The 21122-nt window shown below is 43.5% G+C and overlaps 1 protein-coding gene across 2 annotated transcripts in view; it reads right to left on the reverse strand.

The window, feature by feature from the left end:
* The window catches only part of FNDC1 (fibronectin type III domain containing 1), a 96761-nt gene that overhangs the window by 11182 nt on the left and 64457 nt on the right, over window positions 1-21122 (reverse strand). For both annotated transcript variants that reach the window (XM_070256539.1, XM_023633138.2), the window contains exons 13-18: window positions 19288-19399; window positions 17940-18341; window positions 11449-11517; window positions 9848-10015; window positions 7617-7847; window positions 2088-2196 (exon numbers count right to left, since the gene is read on the reverse strand). In XM_070256539.1, coding sequence (XP_070112640.1) covers window positions 2088-2196; window positions 7617-7847; window positions 9848-10015; window positions 11449-11517; window positions 17940-18341; window positions 19288-19399 — 1091 coding nt within the window. The remainder of the gene's footprint in view (window positions 1-2087; window positions 2197-7616; window positions 7848-9847; window positions 10016-11448; window positions 11518-17939; window positions 18342-19287; window positions 19400-21122) is intronic.

The raw sequence follows: 21122 nt of genomic DNA on the forward strand, positions 1-21122 counted from the left end.
TGAGCAGGCACCCTGGAGAGAAGGCTCCAACAGCAGCTGCTGCTCCCAGCCTGTCTATCAGGCGCCGAATGTGCATGGAGGGTAGGACAGAAGCCACAAGGGACTCCCAAGGCCCTCTGGGCCCAGCCTGTCTAGCCTCCCGCCTCATCTTCCCTTCCCGCCATATTGGCTTCCTCTCCTTCCTCCAACATACTGCTCTTTTGAACATCCTTTCTGCCTGGAACCACTTGGCCTCCCCCATCCACCTCTTCAGGTTGACTGCTGCTTATCTTCCTTCCCCAGGGTAAGCTTCCCCTCCACCCCCAAGCTCATGGAAAGGTCCCCTATTATACACCCATAGCACAGCATTCTTCTCCCTCAGGATTCCGACAGGTGAAAGTTTATATTTATGTTGTTTATGAGCAATCTGTTTCCTTGACCAGACTGTGAGCCCCATGAGGACAGGGCCACAGTGTATTTTATGCCTGCCCACCACTCCTCCCCGACTCCCCAGCCCCACGTTCTACCCCTAGTGCATGACCTGGGCCTGGCCTTGAGCAAATAGTAAGTATGAACCGAATGAATCACAGGTGCTCATTCATACTGTTGAAAGAATGAACAAACCTTCATCCTACATAACCATGTCCTGCCATTACTCAAAACTCAACATCAGCCTGGCAGCAGAAGTTGTGGAAAGACATTGGACTGTTGGGGCGGGGGGGGGGGCGGTGCATGAGAGACAGGGATTCAAATTCTACAGCAAGTGACTATGTGAAAACATCTCCAAGGCCTCTTTCAGCTTTCTGATACCGGCTGTGCTATGAAAGCATTGTCATGCTGCACACAATAAAAAAGTTGGATGTTGACCTGGTTTTCTCTAGTTTCGTTGTTTTTGTTTTAATCAATTTTTCATTTCTATTAGGGGAAAATAAAGAAAAGTCTTTTCTCAGCTTCATGTTTTAGTACTTGTTTTTTAATCTTCTAAATCCTGAATTTCATAATAGTTTATGAAAGTCAGTTCAGGGGGGCCCAAATGGCACGTTAAAATACCCTGAGGAAAGTTCTAGGCTAGTTCAGAAGTCTCTCAATACCCACGGCTATTGTCCAGTTTCTATCCTCTTCTTCTGTTTAAGGAGAGAATTTTGTTCCAACCTCTGTGCAGAAAATGGGAGACCTCAGGCCCACCATCACATCACCCAGAGCTCTTTGCTACATAAATATGCTGCCTTGATATGACAGCGGTGTGCTGGAGCCATTTACACGGGCTTGAGGGAGCTGATCATTAAATATTCAGGAAATCTGCAGACCCACTTGTAGCCTGAAATTGGCCATGGTGGGGGTATTTACATTACAGAAATTGGCAAACACTCTAAACCAGGGATTTTTTTTTCCCCAGAGCGCAGGTTTACAAGCACACCACTGCTCCACCATCACGTGTCTGGTGTTTTGCCAATGTTCATCCACCATGGAAACTTTCCTGATGACGATTACCATTCAAAAAACAGATGGCATAAAAGAGGAAATGCCCACTCATCCTCTTTGTACCCTTGAGAACAAGTTTTGCAAATTTCACACCGAAGGCCATAAACTCTGGCTCCCAGGTGGCCCTCTGGCCAGCTAGCAACTGCCCAGTTTGGGAAGATGTAGTTGGAACCTTTATTGCCATGTAAAATGCATGTTTCTTGAATGGTCTGAACTTCTACACCATAGAGTTTGAGGACCAGTTAATTAACATGTTTAGCAATTGTGGCGCCATTAATGTCACAAATGAAGGTTGTGCTGTCTAATGCCACCACATGGGTGACTACAAATGGATCAATTCCATTTCAACACACAGAACAACCTTTCTTCACCCAATGGCAGGTAGTGTTTAGTCTTTGGAAAAGAAGGAACAAAATATAAACACAACAGACTGACAGTTACAATCCATATAGTAATTTCTTCTAAGAAAAATACATGACATATTGTCAGTGTTCATTGATATTCACTGAGAACCAAAGAGAGAATGCAAAAGAAATCATAAAAACATTTTGATTGATCCTCTAAGGATATCTGTAACCATGCACACAGGTCTCATTTTTCGGTTTTAGATGACTGACACATCATACCTTGTGTTTGGCTTCAGATTCTCAATGGGCAAATGAGTTACTGAGGAAGCTTGAGTGGACCACTTGTTCCTGATGAAGTCTTCATAGGATGCACTGTAAACCAAGTAACCTACAAGTGGAAGGAAGAACCCAATGAGCATCAAGGAACCACATCACACAAGAGGCGTAACTCAGTGGAGGAGGATGGGGATGAGGCAAGGGCATAGAGGCAGCTCAGTGGGAGAGGGTCAAGAAGGGGAGCAAGCTGCGTGCTGGGTCAGGATGGGGTATGATGTTGGGACCTTCTGGTGAATCCAGATGCAGATAACAAAATTAAAGACACTTCCCGACGACTGTTGGCTCCCTACCTCTCTTCCTTCTTCTTACCTTCTGCATTCCCTGGCCTTCCCCATCTCCTCAGAAGGAATCATATCTAATCTTGACTGCACAGTGAAAAAGGCAGCAGAAGAAAAGAGCCGTGACCTCCACACAAGTACTTAAGAATCTCCTGGCAGAGATAAATACAACTGACCTTCACATGAAATGAAGAAACCATTGGTGGTCAATGCCGTGTGTGTGTGTGTGTGTGTGTGTGTGTGTGTCTGAAAGACCCTAGACTCACTGTGGTCTCCTCACCCACTGGGTGAAGGCTCTCCTTCGGTTTCTACTTGTTGAATAGCTGTGCCTGCCCTTGACCTTAATGTCTAATGACGGCAGTCAAGCAGCTCTTCTTTCTGCCTTATCTGCTATTTAATGGACCTCAGTGGGTGGGCCCTCAGCCCTGACACATGCCCAGCCTTCCAGGCTGCCTCAAAAGGCCAAGTGAAGTTCATGTCCCAACCTAGCACACTTTTTACACTAGGTCCATTATGTTACACACAAAGGAAGAAAACATTTGCCCAGCACTTCCTATGTACCAAACATTATGCTAACCACTTTCAATTGCTTTCTTTTCTTTTTTTTGGTGAGGAATATTGGCCCTGAGCTAACATCTGTGCCAATCTTCTTCAATTTATGTGGGATACCGCCACAGCATAACTTGACAAGTGGTGCATAGGTCCACACCCAGGATCTGAACTAGAACCCTGGGTCACTGAAACAGAGCATGCAAACTTAACCACTACACCACTGGGCCAGCCCCCTCACTATTTTATTTTGATTAAGTCTCCTGATCCTAGTATGTAGGCATTGCCATCTCCATGCTGACACATGAGGAAACTGAGTCTTTGAGAGAGGTTAAACATCTCCTCCAAGTTCACACTCGTTAATTTATTCAACAGATATTTGTTATGTGCCCACTATTTGTCAGACACTGTACTAAGCACTGGAGATAAAATAGTGACTCGTTTTATCTAAAACTCACGGAGCAGTAGGGCAGACAGACAAACAGAACTATACAGCTGTGATTCAAACTACGAAAGAGCAGCCCATGTGCCTGGTGGGGGTGGCGGTGGAGGGAGAGCTGACCTGGTCATGGAGGACATGGAGAGCTTCCCTGGGGCCAGGAAGATGCGGCTGAGAAGTGCAGGATGGGAAGCAGCTAAGGTGCATGGTGGGAGGTGGGAAGGAGTCCAGGCAGAGGGAGCACCTGAGCAGAGATGCTGACGAGGAAGGAAGCAGAGGACGAGGAGCCTTGGAGTGGCAGGGTGGGGACAGCCTGAGATGAGGCTAGAGAAGCACAGAATGGAACGATGTGCAGTGTCCTTAGGTCACACCGGCTTTTGCTTTCCAGACTGCCTTCAACGCCTCTCTGGTGCAGGGTGGAGAACAGATTGGGTGTGGGGTGTGGATGGGGCAGTCTAGCTACACGGCTATTGCAATACTCAGGTGAGAGGTGGCAACAGCTCAGCTTAATGTGGTGGTTAATGGAGAGAAACGGATGGGTTCAAGAGAAACCTGCAAGGTAAAATTGATAGGATTTCATGATGAACTGAACATAGAAGGGAAATAAAAGAAGATTTGAAGACGACCCCAAAGCTTCAGGCTAACAAAAACGGGTGGGAAATGGGGCCACTCTCTGAGACAGGAAACACAGATGAGCAGGTTTGGGGATCAGAAGGATCCTGAGTTTGATTTTGGATACACTGAGTCTGAGATGCTTTGGGGACATCTTGGTGACAATACCCAGTGGACATCTGATTTCACTGTCTGAGGCTCAGAGGAGAGGCAGGCTTGGCCTTGAGCTATAAATCAATGACTCAACTCCAAGAGGAATTAAAACCAGGTGCCTGGGTGAGATCCTGGAGGGAGAGAAGACAGAGCAAGAAGAAAAAAGGACTGAGACCAAGCCTTGAGAAATTCCAACACTTAATGCTAAGATGAAAGAGGGTGAGTCTGTAAGAGAGTCTGAGGTTGAGAGACTTGGACCGCAAGCCAAGGAGGAAGAGATGAACAGCATCAAATGCATCTAAGAGGCTAACTCCTTACATTTAGCAACCTGTGATTGCTGAGTACTGCACTGCTGAGCACTGCTGAGCACTGCTGAGCACTGAGTACTGCTATCTTGGGAACATAAAAAGAGTGGATTGGTTAGCATGCAGCTATGGGCGTGCCGGAACTACACGCAGGTGCACAGGGCTCTGAAGCCCTCTCCACACTGCTCCCTGGAGAAATTCACTCTTCTCTGTTTTCTACAAATATTGTGTGAGAACCTGTGAAGTCTTGCTCCTCTCTCCATAGGATTTCCTCTTCCTCTGACAACGGTGACATCAAGCTATTTGTGCTTACAGTGATGCTGCATGTAACAACGGCCCACCCAGTGGTGGATCTGGCTCACAAAGTGTGCTCTAGGAGCCCTGGCGTTGGGTGGGCATGGCTCTTCCCCTCTGATCTCCAGCTTCCATCGGAACCCTGTGCTTCTCCCCAGGTGGTGCACAGGTTTCTCTGCTTATCCTTGTGTCTGCATTTTCAGGGCCTGGGTTTCGATAATGTACTTGCTGAGCACACGTAACTCCTGGTTTCTCTCTTGTTCTTCTCAAAAGCAGTCCTGAAACACTGATGAGCTAGTCCTGAAAAACTAAGAGGCCATCACTTTGGTGACTTCCCATGGCATCACTCCGAATGGAGCAACCACTTCTTTTATTAGGAGTGATTAGGAAAAGCGCCTGGTCGCAGGCCTATTTATGCTGCAGGGGTTTCATATTGCTGGATACCACCTTGTTACACGTTGACTCGACTGCCTGCCGGTAAAAGAAAGAACAGCCGGGCAGCACACTTGACATCTCACACAGCTACCAGAATCCAAATGCTCTGCGGTGGGTCCGAAAGTGTGATCTTCTTTTTAGGTTTAGGATGTATCCATGTATCCACTTTGCTTCCTTGTCATGCAAGTAAAACGTTAGTGCTTGATTTACTGGCTGATGAAGAGCTTGCACTATTTTCTCTTTTAGCCTTTTGGGGTCTGCTGCTTCTCCTGCGTGTTACAGGGCTGTCATGTGCTGAAACATTCCACGGTCATCAGCTTGGCAGGAGTTGGCACAATTTTATATTGGGAGTGCCCAAGTCCCTATAAATAGCTCATCCATATTATTTACACTAGGGCATGAGTACTCATGACTAGGGCACCGAGGTTTGGTTTCAGGTTTGTGATGATATGATGATATCCGTGTCTCTGGAGAGCCTTGAATGACTTGGGATGTGAAGTTAACAAGAGCACGCGTTCCAGAAGCACGCCCTCTACAGGATAACACAGGAATCATGTCTGAGTGAAGATATTTATTGGGAGTCCTCAGAAAGCTCCTCCTGCACCAGCCTTTGAGGCATGTTTTGTGCGGCCACGGTGCTCATCCTGCAGCCACTGTTTCTCAGACGCCCCATGGCTCAGGGCACAGTGGTATATTTATGTTAAGTAACATTTGTTACACAAGAGAGCAAAAGCTAAAGAGCTTGAAATAAGATTTTCAATGATTTTTTCTGTATGCTTGCTGGCTTTTAAGAATTGCCATTCATTGGAATACTACTCAGCCATAAAAAAGACAAGATCATCCCATTTGCAACAACATGGATGGACCTGAAGGGAATTATGCTAAGCGAAATAAGCCAGACAGAGAAAGACAAACATCAGATGATTTCACTCATATGTGGAATACGAACAAACACATGGACAAAGAAAACAGTTCAGTGGTTACCCGGGGAAGGCGGGCTGGGGTTGGCACAGGGGAGTGAAGGGAGAAGGGTCATGTGGTGACAGTCAAGAAATAATGTACAACTGAAATTTCACATTGATGTAAACTATTATGAACTCAATACAAAATTGCCACTCATAAAATCATATTCAATTAATAAAAGGATTTTATGGCTGTTTGACTACAAGTTTTCCTCCTTCCACTGATTTATTTGCTTTCTATTAGGAACTTACTGGACTTCGCAGAAATTGGTCTCAGCAGCCCACACAGCACACATGCTGGAGGGACCAGCACTTTTAGTCACGCCAAAGACTCAGACTCCTGGATCCCGCCCGCATCCTCGCCACCCACCTGGGCCCTTCGACCTCACCTGGCACAAGACCCAGGGGCATTTTTTCCTGTGTCCTTTTTTCTGGCTTTTGGGCTTTTGGAGTGCAAACTCCATAAGAAAAGTCACTCTTTGAATGTTCCTGGACATTTTTTCTCATTTTAAGAGATAATATTGGGACATAAAGCAAAAGCCTAGACATTTTGAATTCTATGAACTACACCAGCATAATAGTGACAGATAACATGTCAAGCTCTAACCTACACCACCACCGCTCCCCAGTCCCAAGAGACACACACAGACACAGACACACATTTCCTTCCTCTTATACAACTCGCAGGCCCAGAAGAAGTCATTTGCAAAGGAAGGATCTATTCAAAGAAAATATTAATTTTTTTCTGTAAGAACTTATTTCGACAGATTTATCCTCAAATATATCGTTAGCAGAGTCAAATGAACTCATGAACATCTCACAGGCCAAGACTTAGGAGGCTCAAGACTCCTGGGCATTTTCCATCACATCCAATTCCCACATATGGAATTCAGGAGCACCCAGACTATTCTGGAAGCACTTAGCAGTCATGGAAAGAAGGGGAGAGGCAGAGTCATGATCCCAGGGTTGACTCTGACATGGGGCAGCACAAAGTAGGAGTTCTTTCACCACCTGTGCTGCAGGATCTGATCTTAAAAGTGGTTATGTGGACTCCCTGGCCATTTTCAGGATTACAGAGTGTTAGAGATGTAACAATATTTCACATATGAGGAAACCAAAGTCCAGGGAGATGAAGTAGCTAGCTCAAGGTCATATAAACCAATCTGGGACTAGGATTCAAGACTTCTGACTTCCATCCAGTGCTCTTCATAGTACCCCACAACCCTTCCCTTACTGCCTACACTTCATCCTTTTGAAAGAAGACATCTGTATTCATCCATCCATGCATGCATCCATCCATCCACCCATGCATCCATCCATCTGGTCCATCCATCCGGTCCATCCATCCATCTATCCATCCACTCATCCATCATCCATCCATCCTTTATTGTCTGTATTTCCCACCTACAGGTTTACGGGAACTTTGAGCCTCTTCCTTAACACACCTGTTACCACATCTCCTGGGGAGGCTTTGTCCCAGTCCACAATGACAAATGAGTGGCAGCCTTCCACAGCAACCACGGTGATGTTGCGGGGGACATGCTGAGGAGGCAGGTCACTCTTCCTCAGGTCGTTTGGAATGATTTCATCCAGGCTTTCCACTTGGAAGTGGTCCAGAGCATCAGTGAGAGAGCATGGGGCTGATGGGTCTTTATTTAGGTATGTCACATAAGGAGCTGGAAAAGAACAGAGATACCCAATGGGATTACTGAAATCTTTCCCTGGAGGCAGAAACATAACATCTCCCCCATGGAGTAGATTCACCATTCAGTCTCTCCCTGCTAGACAGAGGCTCCAAGGGCCATCAGCCCTGGTGCCAAACTCAGAAGCACATCCCTACCTCTCCTTAACGGATCTGCGCATTTACATCTTTCAATCTCCTGGTTTCAAAAGATCCTATTGCCCCATCAACATTGACGACTATGCCCTCAAAGTAACTGTGAATGATCCCCAAACTATAATCAGTGTAGTGTAAGTCTGCAGCATTCTGCCAGTCCTATGCCCAAACATTTGTAAAAGTGTGAATCGGGCCCAGCTGACACTTAACTAGAGCTCTCCCAACACAGTTCATTCCCTAGACTGTCTTGGGACTGGAAAAAAATATACACTGATCAAGATGGACAGCCTCTAGCCTTTAGTCCTGGGTGGTCTTCTCTGGGGCTTTAGGGCTCCCCATAACCTTCTGGAATATCTGCACAAGACCAGGCCTGAGCAGCCTTCCACAACATTACGGCTCAGTACAATAACAGATTCAAGCTTTTTCTACACATATTATCTCAGTGGATACAGGGCCTGGGAATAAGGAAGGGCATGGACTGATGCCCCATGTTCCAGCAGAGCCAATGACCCTGAGAGGGGGCCCATGAAGTAAGGAGACTACCTCTAGTCCACAGCCCTTTTTATTACATACCCTCTATAAGAAGTTAGACAAGCCAAGGAATTGGGGTCGGAGCTCTATATATGCAAGACTTCCCAGTGCTCCCAAGTAACAGTTTCTAGTACTTTCTAAATGTTCCATTGCACCTTTTGGTACCAGGTTCTCATTCTCTCTCAGTGACCTTTAGAACCAAAAGCAATTTTTAGCTCCTCTATTTTCTAACAATTTGTATAAAATTAGGCCTTCAGAGCTTGTCCATGGATCTCATCGGTAAGTTTTGGGGAGTAATATACTCTACTTCATAGAGTTATAGATTACAAAAATAGTAATACAATAGTAAACAGACAATAGTAAACCTTTCTGTCTTCAGAAAAGTTCTTTGGAACAGCTACTAATAAAAAGCTTTTCAATTTCTGCCATGGAACAAGGAGAGAAAAGTCAGAACATTTGGTGAATTCGGCCAGGCCGCCGCATGCCATCGGCCAGCATTAGAATTGGCCTCAGGAATGCTACCTCAAATTAATATTCTTGTTCTTGAAGTACATGTGGTTCAGACACTCCATACTACGTCTTGACTGGCAAGAGCTGTTCTCTGCTTATGGCAGAACATTTATTTTGGAAGCAGAAAAGTGTGATATTAGTTTAAGCTGTCGCCTGTCGCCACTCAGTAATATATTACTTTTTTCCACTTAGTAATATGTTAATCTAACTGTCTCATTAGCGAAGTTCATTAAGGACATGAGAAGAGAAAACTCCGAGGGAATGCTACACAGTTTAGTGCGATCAAATTTCCTCTTGAAACTGTTTTAGTAACTGACAAAAAAGAGTAAAATAAATTTCTAAAAACAACTTTGGCGCTGAGGTATGATAAGAAGTACCAGTAGCTCAATTCAGTAAACCGCTCATCTTTTAGCAAGAATTGAATGACCTGCAGGCAAGGCCTAAGGTAAGTCTCATCTTAGAAGAGAGAGAGACAATAAAAATACTCATGTTCCCTGGTCCTGATGATTTTTACGTGCTCCTCCCTCTTAGTCTGCACAAGGCAGCCTTTCTAAACCCTACTCTGTGGGACGCCAAGTGTTCTCTGCATGCCTCCCTCTCCTGGCTTCTGCAGAAAGCGAGTTAATGCGCATCTCAACAGGACTGACTCACTGAACCATCCCAGATGGAAACTTCATTCCGGGAAAGCTTCTGCTCCCAATGCACCGCCCTGGCCAGGCCAAGAGATTAGTTATGCTCTTCTTCAAAGAACAAAAGTTAAGAACCCCATGCTTCTCTGATTAAGCAAGTTCTATTTACCAACAAATCGTTTCTTTCCAGCCAGATCAAATTCTTCTTCAGGAAAAGAACTAATGGAGCCTTCTGGAGGGATGACCTTGGGTGTGGCAGCCGTGGTGGAGGGCGTGGTGGAGGGCGTGGTGGTGGGCGTGGTAGTGGCCTGTGGCTTCGAGGTCTCAAATTCATAATCTGAAATGATAGGAAGGTTGTGTAAGTGGGCACTTCCAGAAAAGGGGCACTGTCTGCAGTCAAAAGATGCCTTCTTAAGAGTCAACTCGACTGCAGCATGCATACATACACCCTAAAATAAATGCTATGCCTAAACACAGTTTGTTTCTAATAAAACAGTACTTCCCCACATTTCAGTCCCCTCCGAAGAGCAGCTGCAGATAAAAGAAAGGGATGGAAAAGGGAAACACATAGGACCAGAAAAACGAGATTTTACAGTCAAAGCTGGACAGAACCTTACAATTCATCCAGTTTAGTACATTCTTTTTACTGGTCCAAGGCCATTCTCTACTTAAATAATTTTCCCTTTTAGAGTCATAGAAGATTCACATCAGAAAATAAACTAAATTTTAAAAGAATTTATCTCTGTGTATGGGCTTTTTTCTGGGGAGGAGGTGAGATTAATCCTATTATGAGAACTAATCCTTTAACATTTAAAAAAGAAAAGAAAACTCTGCTCCCTCCACAACAGCTCAAAGATCATAAGACAGGTGCTTAGTATTTTCAAAGGTGCTAAGAAACCTTCCTTCGCTTTCTGACAGCTGCTGTTTTTCTTTTAAGTCAGTTTTTGTTTGAAAACTGAGATTAAACCACTACGTCAAACTTTATGATGATTGCATCAAAGGTGATATTATTCCCACATTTGGGATTTACGGCCGTTGGAGCTACAGATAATAGCAAGCAAGATGAAGCATAAAAGGGAGGCCATCTTGAGTGTCAAAGGTGGCGCTGGGGTCGGGACAAGATGCGCCCCAAGAAGAACGTCCAGTTCTTCAACTGCAGAGGCAACTTAGAAGACACACCGAACAGTCACAAGTACAATAACAGCCTTCGTTACCAGTTACCGAGTTAAGCGGTTCCAGATTGTATTCAACGCATTTTGTATTCTTAATCTTGTAAACTCACCCTTACTTGAAAAGAGTCTACGATGAAAACCTAACCCACCTAGAGCACTGCATTTTTTTATGTAACTAGAAAAGGAGAGAAAAGGAAAGAAGAAAAATGAGAAGAGCCAAGAGAGGAAGCTGAGACGTTGGTACAAAGAGTGGTGGAAGGGGGAGGCCCAGACGCAAGCAGCTCCAGAATTTCTAGAGGACGGAGGGGTGGGGAGGGAGAGAACGCGGAGCACAGGGAACTTGTCTGGCGCAACGTTGCCTCTCAAGCTCACTGTTTTCCCTGGGATCGGATACGTATTGGGGGGTAACTTAGAAGGGTGTGTAACTTCCCTACGCGTATTGCATAACGTAATCCAATGCGTAACTTCCCTACGCATTGCCCCCCAGTGCAGACTCCTGAAGGAAACTGCAGTTGCGCCCATTCAGTTAGCAACTAAAATAAGATCCTGCGATCGAGAAAGAAATTGTCCAACTAACGTGTTTAACGTCAGTTAGTACCTTCATCATAGATCACGTACGCCTCTTCCGTGGGTATCGCTGTGTCCGTCTCCAGGCCCGAGAACTCATCTAGGGAGGAGGGGAGAAAGGGTCATCAAACGCCCCAGGGTTTCTTCTCAGTCCGTCTCTCAGAACGGTGCCACGACTCACTCCGCGTGAATAAGTCGCCAATACCAGGGCCTCCTCAGCTTTCTCAGAAGGAAGAGCATTAGGACACTGAGGTGGAACCCGGATTTTCTCTTCTTTGTGCTGAGAAGGGGGCACTCAAGATGCCCTCCGGAGATCAAAGGAAAGACACCTCTGCAGCATGTCCACTCCACTCCCCAGCCCAGCGAGCTTTCTGACCTCCCTTCCTACCACCTTGGTGCCCACATGCCGGGCCTGCCCAGGCGGCCCTCAGGATGCTGTGGGAAGGTCCCCTGGCCATGGTGTCACAGGCCTGAGAACAGGCATTCTCAGAAAGCAGCAAGCAGAGTGGGCGGTTGATGCTCTGGGGGGAGACAAAAATCCCTCCACCTGTGAGCTCCTGTATTCATCCCACCTTCCTGCCCTTGATCTTACTGCTCGAATGTTCTAGAAGCAGGTTAATTTCCTGCCCCTCCGACATTCTAACTTGGCAAACCAGACTCAGGTGTGTTCCCTGTGCTTCACTCTCCCTGCTAACCTCGCCCCCTCTCTAGTGAAAAGCCCACAGCCACCAGAGGCCTGTGAGGTGCGCTGGCATCTGCTTCGCCCTTAATGTGGTGACCCTGAGTGCATTCTGATGAGGCCATGAACGTCAGCAAGAGAGAAGTTGTAAATTATTATCCACCCTACAGTGGTCAGGATGGTCATTGCAGGAAAAACTATTAGACATAATTTTTCCTTAGGTCATTCCAACGTCAATATGCCTGGATCCAGCAGGAATTACTTCTGGGCTGGTTCAAATCAGACAGTTTTCAAGTTCACACCACCCAGAGTTTGGGGCTATCTTGCCGTTACTTCCCAGAATACCATTTTCTTTCCCTAGTCAATCTAACTTTTCAGAACATAGTCTTATTTTTCCTCATTATTGGCTCAGATTCATTTCTTTTCATTATTATTTTTAGCCAGGTCGAAAATGAATAAATTGTACAATTTTTGCACCCCAGGGTGAGCAAGGAAAGGGAAAAGTATAGCGTTTCCTTCATGGATTCTTGGTGTTGAATGCCATTCCTTGAGGCACTGAAATACTCTGGTGCACATAGCAGGTCACAGAAACGATGCCATCTATGTGAAAACTGGTATCACTTCTTGAATGAGTGACAGGTAAGTCTTCTGGCAAAAGTAAACATCCTACTGAGTGATTTAGCGTTCTTTTTTTCTTTTTTCAAGACCAAATAAATTCAGGCATAATTTTTCTAAAAGGGCACCATAGCACCATCTTGACTCCAGGTAAAAATAACTTCCAGATGTAATGAAGCCTATTTACAATTTTTTTTAAAAGCTGACCATCAGAATTTGTCCCACCTGATCACCATTTTGAAGCAACTGGAACTACGTAAAACTGAAAGTTTTATAAATCAAGTCAGTATCGATGTCGAAAGCTTCCAACCAACTCTTCATATAATAGTTGCCAGCCACCAACCACGGTTTATTCTCTTGAGTGGTTTATCCAAATGGTCATGAAAAAATGAGTGCAAAATGTCACAAAGAGTTAAAGCCTTAGCTTCAGAGATATTTAAAAACTATGAAAACGATATTCTCAGTAGAAGTGTAGCGAGAAGGTAAATGACAGCCATTTGAAAGCCAACAATCTTTGCAAATTGTACGGTTGGTCCAACTCAAGCGAATTTTCAATTATTCTCCTTGTGTCTTCTATCTGGAGAGAGAGCCGTGCCAGGGTGGAACTGTTTTCCACACTGACTGATCTTTTTCTGAAACGTGCCCCAAAGTCACGTTACAAATTGTTGAAGATGTTCAGCTGGCTCGTAACATTTCCAAACACACAGGATAGCGTCAGATTCGCCAGAGAAATGGAACCTGAAAAACAGGGATCACTGGCTTTTACTTTTCAGTTAGAAAATGGAGAATACCTATAGCTTAAGGTATGGTTTAGATATTCAAAGATGCGTAATTAGGTACCGTGAGGAATTTGAGATAAAGCAGGAGATACTGTCTCTACCACAAGGAGCTTATTATTTCATGAGGTAGGTCAAATCAAGTAAAAAAAAAGTGTATGTGTGTTTGTGTGTGTGTGTGTGTGTGTGTGTAGAGAGAGGAGTAAAAGGAAAAACACATGAAACAAGCATGTAATATGCATCTATGCTTACAGGAATCTACATACAAGGATGGCAGCCATAATCAATGAGAAAGGGCATCAAGACTGCTTGACTCAGCTCAATGACTGCATGACATAAAGTTATTCCCAGAACGTTATTCTAAAGCAGTATCTTAAAGAAAAATGGGGGCAGGATTTGACCCGAGGAGCCAAGACTTTGAGATTTGAAAAGAAGATTTTAAAATTGGAGGGCTAGAAACAAAATTTTAAGACTTTTTGCCAATGGAACATAATGACAAATGGTTGACTGGATGGGGGTGGCAGAGAGGAGATCTTAGAAGGTCAGGTATTCACCCAGTGATCACTAATGCAGGTTCTAAGTTATAAGTGCCACAGCAACAAACATTTCAGGCTACTCGGCTGCAAAGTGCCATGGCCAAAATGTCACTTGGTCAATACTGGTTGTGGACACGTGGAGCCCCAGCATGTGTGAGTGTACATTATGGACTGAACTATACTTAATACAACAACAGAGAAGGTGCATGAGAGAAAACAAACTCGAGAGCAGAGCAAGAGGCAGGGAGCTGTGGTATGGGTGGTTCTGTAGATAATGTGTGATGGGGATCCCTGGGACAGTCCCCCAGCTGACATCAGAGCCTCTCACTGAAAGCATCTCTCTGCCCCGAGTGTCATAATAGCAACTACAGAATTCATTTTTTTCACATCACATCAAGCCCACAACAAGGTGTTCACCAAGAAATGGCAAACTCTATTGTATTTTATAGACAATGCATCGGATTTTTGAGTAATTTTGACTCTGATTTTCAAATTATAAGCCATCTTTAGAAGCTAATTCCCACCCAAGATGCTCACTTCTATGCCCTTCTCAATCATTAGCCCTGGCATGTACCACTCCAATGATGGATGAAGCAGGGACTATGCTTTGTATTCCCAAGGCAAGAACAGTGTCAGGCTCACAGGAATGTTCAAGAAATGTGTGCTGAGGTGGGCATCTGGATAGGTGGTGAGTGGAGGTTGGTGTAAGGGGGCCCAATAACGAATAATAATTTGCGGGTTGGGCCAATAGGGCCAGCCTAGAGATGGAGAGAATGGAGCAAATCTAAGAAAGGTGATGGAGGAAGAATCAGTGGGGATTGAAGAGACCTGACAATGGAGACGGAAGAGCAAAAGAAGTCAAAGAGACACTAAGGCTTCAGGCCTGGAGAACTCTCTGGGTTATTGTGAAAGGATCTTTAACCTATTTTTTGCCCTATTTTAAGGATGAACGATTTGGTTTTCTGAGGAGAGGATGAGCTGTTTCTATCTACTGTAATTTCAGTTCGATGGCAAGCCCTTCAGAGGCAGCGCCGTGCCATCTGCTTTTCTGTATCCCCCACAGAACCTGATCTGTGTGGAGTAGATTATGGAGTATGATTAATGATCATTTGCTCATTTTATTTTACAAAATTATGAATAAATCCAGGAAAACAAAAACAGAGCTACTCCATCCTCTTTAAATGACTACATGGGTTTCCTCATAATGAAATCATTGTCCCAATGGTAAAGATAAAGAAAGATTGATCAAATGAATTTACTCAGCTCTAAATCAGGGCTTATCTAGACACAAAACTTAATCACACACACTTTCACTTTCAGAACCTATAAACTAAAAGTATAAAAAATACCTACATCAACATCATCAGTTATTAGGGAGCCATAAATCAAAACCACAGTGTGATACTACTTCACACCCACTAGGATGGCTAGAATTAAAAAGACAGATCATAACAAGTGTTGGTGAAGATGGAGAGAAATTGGAAGCCTCATACATTACTGGTGGGAATGTAAGATGGTCCAGCCACTTTAGAAAACAGTTGGTAAGCTCCTCAAAAAGTTAACATAGAGTTACTCTTGGATATAGCAACTCTACTACCAAGTATATACCCAAGATATTTGAAAACAGGTGTTAAAAAAAAAACTTGTACATAAATGTTCAAAGCAGCATTATTCATAAGAGCCAAAAGGTGGAAACAATTGAAATGTCCATCAACTGATGAATGGATAAAATGTGGCATGTCCACACAACAGAATATTAATCAGCAATGAAAGGAATGAAGTACAGATATTCTCTACAAGGTGGATAAAACTTGAAAACAAATTATGCTAAATTAAAGAAGCCACTTATTTCCGGACAGTGAAATGTCCAGAATAGACAAATACAAAGAGGCAGAAAGTAGGTAAGTGGTTTCCAGGGGCTTGGAGGAGTGGAAAATGAAGAGTGACTGCTTATGGCTATGAGTTTCTTTCAGGGATGGTGAGAATGTTCTGGAATTTGCTAGTGGTGATGGTTGCACAACTCTGTGAACACAATGAAAACCATTAAACTCTACCCTTTAAAAGGGTGAACTTTATGGTACGTGAGTTATATCTCAATAAAGCTGCCACTAAAAAAACTAAAAATAAAAATAACTATGATTAGAATTAATATAAGGAAGAAAATATTTAATAAAGTTGTCAGTGGAGCAGCAGAAATAAAAAAGCAAGATAGGCCATATAGAAATATTTTTAAAATAATAAATTATACTACATTATAATATTGTTTAAGGATGACGTGCTGCCCTCCCAAAATTTAATTCCTTCGCAAGACTTTGTATTCATTTATACTTATTTTCAAAATGCTTCCTAGAGGCAAATTATTATCAATACTTGGCTACTAGGAAATTAGAAAAATGGACATGAGTGAAGTAAAAACTACACATATGTATATCATGACTCACAAAGAAACAAAAATGCCAAGAAAAATACTGATTTTCATGTCAAATAGAAGTCCAAAAACACAAAGAAAAGAACAAGCTATCAGGCCTATATAAAAGCAGATGAAAGAAAATGCAAAATATTAGTAATAACAGTAGTTAAAACCAAATCTAAAATAGTCACTCTTCTGTTTACAACCAACTATTAAGCAAATATCTATTCTAATTATACTTCAATTTTTTAAATAAACACATTAATGTATGAAGAAATAAGAGGTCAAGAAAAGTACATAACACTTTCATTCCAGAAATCCAAAGGTAAATTCCCATTTGTACTCACTGAGTACACTGATGGTGTGAGAACTTTCTTCCCAAGGATCCTCTTCCTTAATATGTTTTCTTATTCTTTAGTGTGAATTTGTTAGACGTATCCAGTGTTTCTCTTTATTTGGAATTTTTCCGTGGAAGGGCTGACTTCAAACAGAATTCCCATTTTGGACACAGCATTCTAGTTCAAATCCATTGGGCTTATCACGGTCAACAACGCTGTGCAAGAACTCAGCACATGCAGATAACTCCTGAAATGAGGGGTCTTCACTCTGCATTCGCTTAAAAAGACATAAGCTTTACAGTCGACCCTGCAATTCATTGCAACCTGAGGGAAAGAGGAGGAATTTGCCTCCTCCGAGCCTGACACAAATACAGGATGACCTCTTCCAGAGCCACTTGACAGAGACGGAGCAGAAAAGATGGTGCCATCTCAGCTCCACCGAGACCTGGCCAAAAGTGTCCTAGCTTCCATTCTTGACGGAGACTGGGCTGTTCCCAGTAGGAAGACCTGGCAGGGGTAGAGGCTAGCCCTGATTGGGGAACCCAAATCAGGGAAATGGCGCCATCCCACCCAATGGACAGCCCCTCCTGCCACAAGAGCCCAGCCAAGCAAGGATTAGCATTTTCCAAAGGAAGAGCTGATCAAAAAAGTGCTCAGCTACCCAACGTGCTTGAGAAACTCTACTTTTCTTGGAAATTCATGATGAGACTATTCAACGATCTGAAGGATCCAACAGTAAGAAATTCATTTAACCTTGTTTAAATCACATAGCCAATCACAGAACCTTCTTAAAATATATATATATAATAAGTGCTAATCTACTAATATCCAGCAGAACATACTTTGGGAAACGCTAGTCCAAGCTAAGAATGTCCCATGCTTCAGCTAAATTTTTGACTTGGGTTGTGACAACAGTTGCCAGATAAAACATAGGATGCCCACTTAGATTTGAATGTTAGATAAACAGGAAATAATTTTTCATATAAGCATGTCCCATGCAATATTTTTATTCACTCAATCTGACAACCCTAGTTGTGACACAGGACTGCATGCCTCTGGCTGCCATTCCGCCCTGCACCCTACTTACCCCGCCCTGTAGCCTCTATGACTCTACTTGGAAATGCAGCATGCTAGTTATGTGGGCCACCATTAGGACAAAGGCGGTTACCTTCTTCAGGGTAGCACTCCGGGACCCCATTGGAGCCCATTATGAGGTTGCCATCTTCGTCATGCCGCTCCAGGGTCCCAGGGGCACAGGTGGGGATGGGGGTGGTGGGTTGAGGGGTGGTGGTGGTGGTGGTTGTCTGTGTAGTGGTTCGGATGGTGGTCGTTGGGCGTGTGGTGGTCGTCGTGGGCCTCCGAGTTGTTGTGGTGGGCCTTGGAGTTGTGGTGGGTCGAGTGGTTGTGGTGGGGACACGGGTGGTTGTTTTGATGACCTCCAAGCCCACCAGAGGCTTCCCTCCAAGACTCAAAATGGGCTTATCCTGGGCACTGGCCAGAGGTTTGCCATGCCGCCCCTGCCCAAAGAGGGGGAGGCCATCAGGGCTCACCACGGGGGTCCCTCCCAGATCTGAAATAAAATGAAACACAAGCTGTGCAGCAAGGTGAAACAACCCAGAGGAAGTAAAAAGCAAGCAAAACAGTGTCTTCTCGAAGCTTATGTATTCCTACATTTTAATCAGTAAGGGGCAAAGAAATAATTAAAAAGATATCAGCCAAGGTAGCAATATCTGTTGCTTTCCAGAAATTCCTGGGCTTATTATATAGTCCATTGCTCTGTATTACTTTACATAAATATATAAATATTTCATCAATATGCCCCATTACCCTGAAGTAACTCTCAGTCTTTCATAAGGAAAGTAATTCTTTCCTCTTCTTCATTCTTACCCCTAAAGAGTAAAATGTTACTTTGGACCAGGCGTGGCAAACCTTTTCTGTAAAGGGCCAGGGAGTAAATATTTTAAGCTTCATGGGCCACATCGTCTCTGTTGCAACCCCTCAACTCTGCCATCACAGGGCAAAAAAAGCCATAGACAGGATACAAACAAATGAGTGTTTCTATGTTTCAATAAAACTTTGTGAATGACACTGAGATGTAAATTTCATATAATTTTCACATGTCACAGATATTAGCTATTCTTTGATTTTTTCTTTGCAATCATTTAAAAATGTACAAACTATTATGAGCTCATAGGCCATACAAAAACAGGCAGTAGACGAGGTCTGGCCTGAGGGCTGTAGTTTGTCCATCTGTGCTCCCGGCTGCCCAGTTTCAAGAATGAAGTCGAAGGCTAGCACCACCTTTTCTAAATGGGGGAGTCTGTAGAAAAAATGTATAACTACAGTTGTATCAGGGAAAAAGCTAAATTCTTCCTCTTTTGAGGCATTCTTTTCCAGATGGCTAAAAGTAACTGGAGCAAGGGCCCCATCAAAAATCAGGGGGAAGAGGTAGAGAGGAGGTGTTCTTCTAGAGTAATCCAGGACACTTCTGTACCTTCAGAACCACTCTCACTTACCCACAATGGTTCGACCATCTCCTCCTAGCTTAACCCGCAGAGGGTTTCCATGCGAATCTTGGAGGTGCCTTCCTTCTGCGTTCAGTACTAACCCACGATCGAGATCCACAACCTAAATCCATAATATGGATTAAAGAATATATTGGACATTTCAAAATGTTCACATTAATCCAACCACATGAATATGTGCATGAAGCTTCCACAGAAGGAAACCATCACGTGAGCAAGAAACATTCTTTTTCTCAGCATCATTCATAAGATTTAATAAGAATAAAATGTAAGACAACCATATTTCATATAGTAATAGCTTACCCATAAGAAATGTAAACTGTTTTAGGTTCCTTAAATATATGAAGATGTTCAAAATACTTTTACTGGTTAGTACATTGTGTGTAATGCTGAAAAGAAGGGAACAACCTCAGTGTCCATCACTGGAAGGAAGAGATTAAGTAAATTATTCCAGACAGTGCAATACTATGCAGGCAAAGAAAAGGATTGGAAATTCTACATATATTGATATATACTGATGTGAACTCAGATTACAGGACTATTTTGCAAAAATAAAAATATATTCATTTGTGTCTATAAGCTTAAAACTGCAGAGAAAAAAATCTGGACAGATATTATCCCAAATTATTAACAGTGGTTATCTCTGAGAAGTGGTTTGGGATGCTTATTTTTTCTTTTTTTTTCTTTTGAGGAAGATTAGCCCTGAGCTAACATCTGCCGCCAATCCTCCTCTTTTTGCTGAGGAAGACTGGCCCTGAGCTAACATCTGTGCCCATCTTCCTCTGCTTTATATGTGGGACACCTACCACAGCATGGCTTGCCACACAGTGCCATGTCCTCACCCAGGATCCGAACCTGCGAACCCCGGACCGCCAAAGTGGAATGTGCGCACTTAACTGCTGCACCACCGGGCTGGCCCCAGGATACTTATTATCTTTTTCATTTATATCTGAATTGTTTTAACTTCTTGCAAGGAACATGTATTCCTAGTGTATTAAAAATGAGCTTTGCTGTTAATGTTAAAAATCAAAGTTGCTATAACAAAAACAATTGAATTTGTAATTAAATTTGTATGCATGCAAAAAGCTCATATTCTGAGGAATTATAAAACTTAAGGAAAGCTATTATTATCTCTGTTAAGAAACAAGCTCATGCTGTAAACTGGTGGTTCTCAAAAGTGTGGTCCAGGACCGATAGCCTCCGCATCACCTGAGCATCATATATTATCAGAAATGCAAATTACCTGGCCCTACCCCAGAGCATATTTGACAAGCCCCTCCCACCCTATGATTCGGATGCTCGCTAAAGTTTGAGGACTACACCTCTGCAAGGTCAGGCCACTGGAGGAACCCCTGCAAGCAGGCCACTTGGTTGGGTGCTGTCTCAGTAATTTAAATAAAACTTATTTATATAAACCCTACTTTTGAGGTCTACTCCATACAGTTTCAATTCAAATTTGTTGATGATGATATTTTGCTTTATTAATATGCATTCTTCCTATTATAAATTTCTGTTCCTTTGAGAAATGATAAGATGTATCTTTAGATCACCTGGGCCTGAAAATTTCATGAAGTGCTTTAATATGTTTTCCTAAAACCTTATTGTTATAAATGGGAAGTTGGGGTTTTTTTTTTGTTCTCCCCAAAGCCGCAGTGCATGGGTGTATATCCTAGCTGTAAGTCCTTCTCATTCTTCTATGTGAGCCGCCACCACAGCATGGCTACTGACAGATGGGTGGTGTGGTTCCACAACCAGGAAACAAACCTGGGCCACCGAAGCAGTGAAAGCACCAAACTTTAACCGCTAGGCCATCAGGGCTGGCTCAC

The sequence above is a fragment of the Equus caballus genome, chromosome 31 (genome assembly GCF_041296265.1).
Source record: "Equus caballus isolate H_3958 breed thoroughbred chromosome 31, TB-T2T, whole genome shotgun sequence".
NCBI classification, from domain to species: domain Eukaryota; kingdom Metazoa; phylum Chordata; class Mammalia; order Perissodactyla; family Equidae; genus Equus; species Equus caballus.